Consider the following 1,211-nt stretch of genomic DNA (forward strand, 5'->3'; position numbering starts at 1 on the left):
CAAACACGTGCACACCCCATCTCACCTGCCTGGGTGGCGACCACTGGCCCCCAAGGAGTCAAGACCTCCCCGCCTCCCTCCTCCTCCAGTTCCTTCTGTCCTAAACCCTCTGACCTGCACTCAGCATCATGTCTGCCTCTCAGCCTGACAGCCAAGGCTCTATTATCTCATCCTTTTCTTTGGATAAGCCCCCAACCACCCTCTGTTCCAGCCCCACCGCCCTCCCAGTTCTGATGAACTCGCACACAGGCTCTTGCCCAGGCCTGGGAAGACGCCCATCTCCTCCCTGGATTCCTCCTCATCCTTCCAGGGCCGGCCTGAGTGCCTCCTCGCCGCGGAGTTTCCCATTCTCTACCGCAACAGCTGTGTGGATCCCCCTCCTGGGTCCAGCTCCCGCCCAGGAGTGGACCTCTCCAGCCAGACGGCTCTTCCAGCTGTGTCCCTGCGGAGCTGAGGGCTCCAGTGGGTAGGCGCCGGTGGGGGTCATCTCTCTGTCCCCAGAGTGGGCGCCGGGCAAACGCTTGTAACTTGACGCTCCCATTTCACAGAGAAAAGCTGGGGCTCTGAGCAGGTGCCCAGGCCCCGCGCTCACAAGCCAGGGGCGCTCACCTGGTTGTTGGTCAGCGGCGACGGGAAGTGGTGCGTGTGCAGGTTCTTGCCGGTGAGCACGTGCGTCAGCCTCACCGCTTGCCCGCAGCGCACCGGGGACCCGCGCGGACACTCGCCCTCCGTGCCGCCGCGGATCCGCCAGTAGCTGTTGGCGTCGTCGGACGCCTCCACACCGGTCACCGACTGCTGGCCGCTGCCTGGGGACGACACCCCATCCCCGGGGTGGCCGTCAACGTGGCAACGCCGACCCTCGCCCCGGACAACCTCCGCTTTCCCGACGACCTCGACCCTGGGACCCAACGGCTCCCCAAGGCGCTCCCGCCCCCGCCCGCCTCTGGTCGCACTCCCAGGTCCGCCGCTCCGAACGGCGTACCGACCGCGCCCTCGAAACTTCCGGCCTCCTGCCCTGAGGACCCCCAGCCCGCTGCCCCGCGGGGACCCAGCGCCCAGCCCGCCGTCGGGCGGCCCCGGCCCCGGCCCGCGCACCGGATCCGTATTTGATGTCGTGCGAGTGCAGCCGCACCCGGTGCTGCGTGTTGAACAGCTTCAGCACCGACCCGCAGGTCACGAGCCCCGCGTCGCTCTTGGCGGCACGGCCCCCC

The 1,211-nt window shown here is 68.0% G+C and overlaps 1 protein-coding gene across 1 annotated transcript in view; it reads right to left on the bottom strand.

Moving 5' to 3' along the window:
- SDF2L1 (stromal cell-derived factor 2-like 1) overlaps positions 1 to 1,210 on the bottom strand; it is a gene marked incomplete at its 5' end in the record, with an annotated part of 1,774 nt that extends 564 nt beyond the window's left edge. Inside the window, 2 exons of the mRNA XM_010836647.1 lie at positions 610 to 806; positions 1,096 to 1,210. Coding sequence (XP_010834949.1) covers positions 610 to 806; positions 1,096 to 1,210 — 312 coding nt within the window. The remainder of the gene's footprint in view (positions 1 to 609; positions 807 to 1,095) is intronic.
- Position 1,211: the final 1 nt, after the last annotated feature.

Source organism: Bison bison, unplaced genomic scaffold (genome assembly GCF_000754665.1).
Source record: "Bison bison bison isolate TAMUID 2011002044 unplaced genomic scaffold, Bison_UMD1.0 scf7180017845685, whole genome shotgun sequence".
Classification (NCBI taxonomy): Eukaryota; Metazoa; Chordata; class Mammalia; order Artiodactyla; family Bovidae; genus Bison; species Bison bison.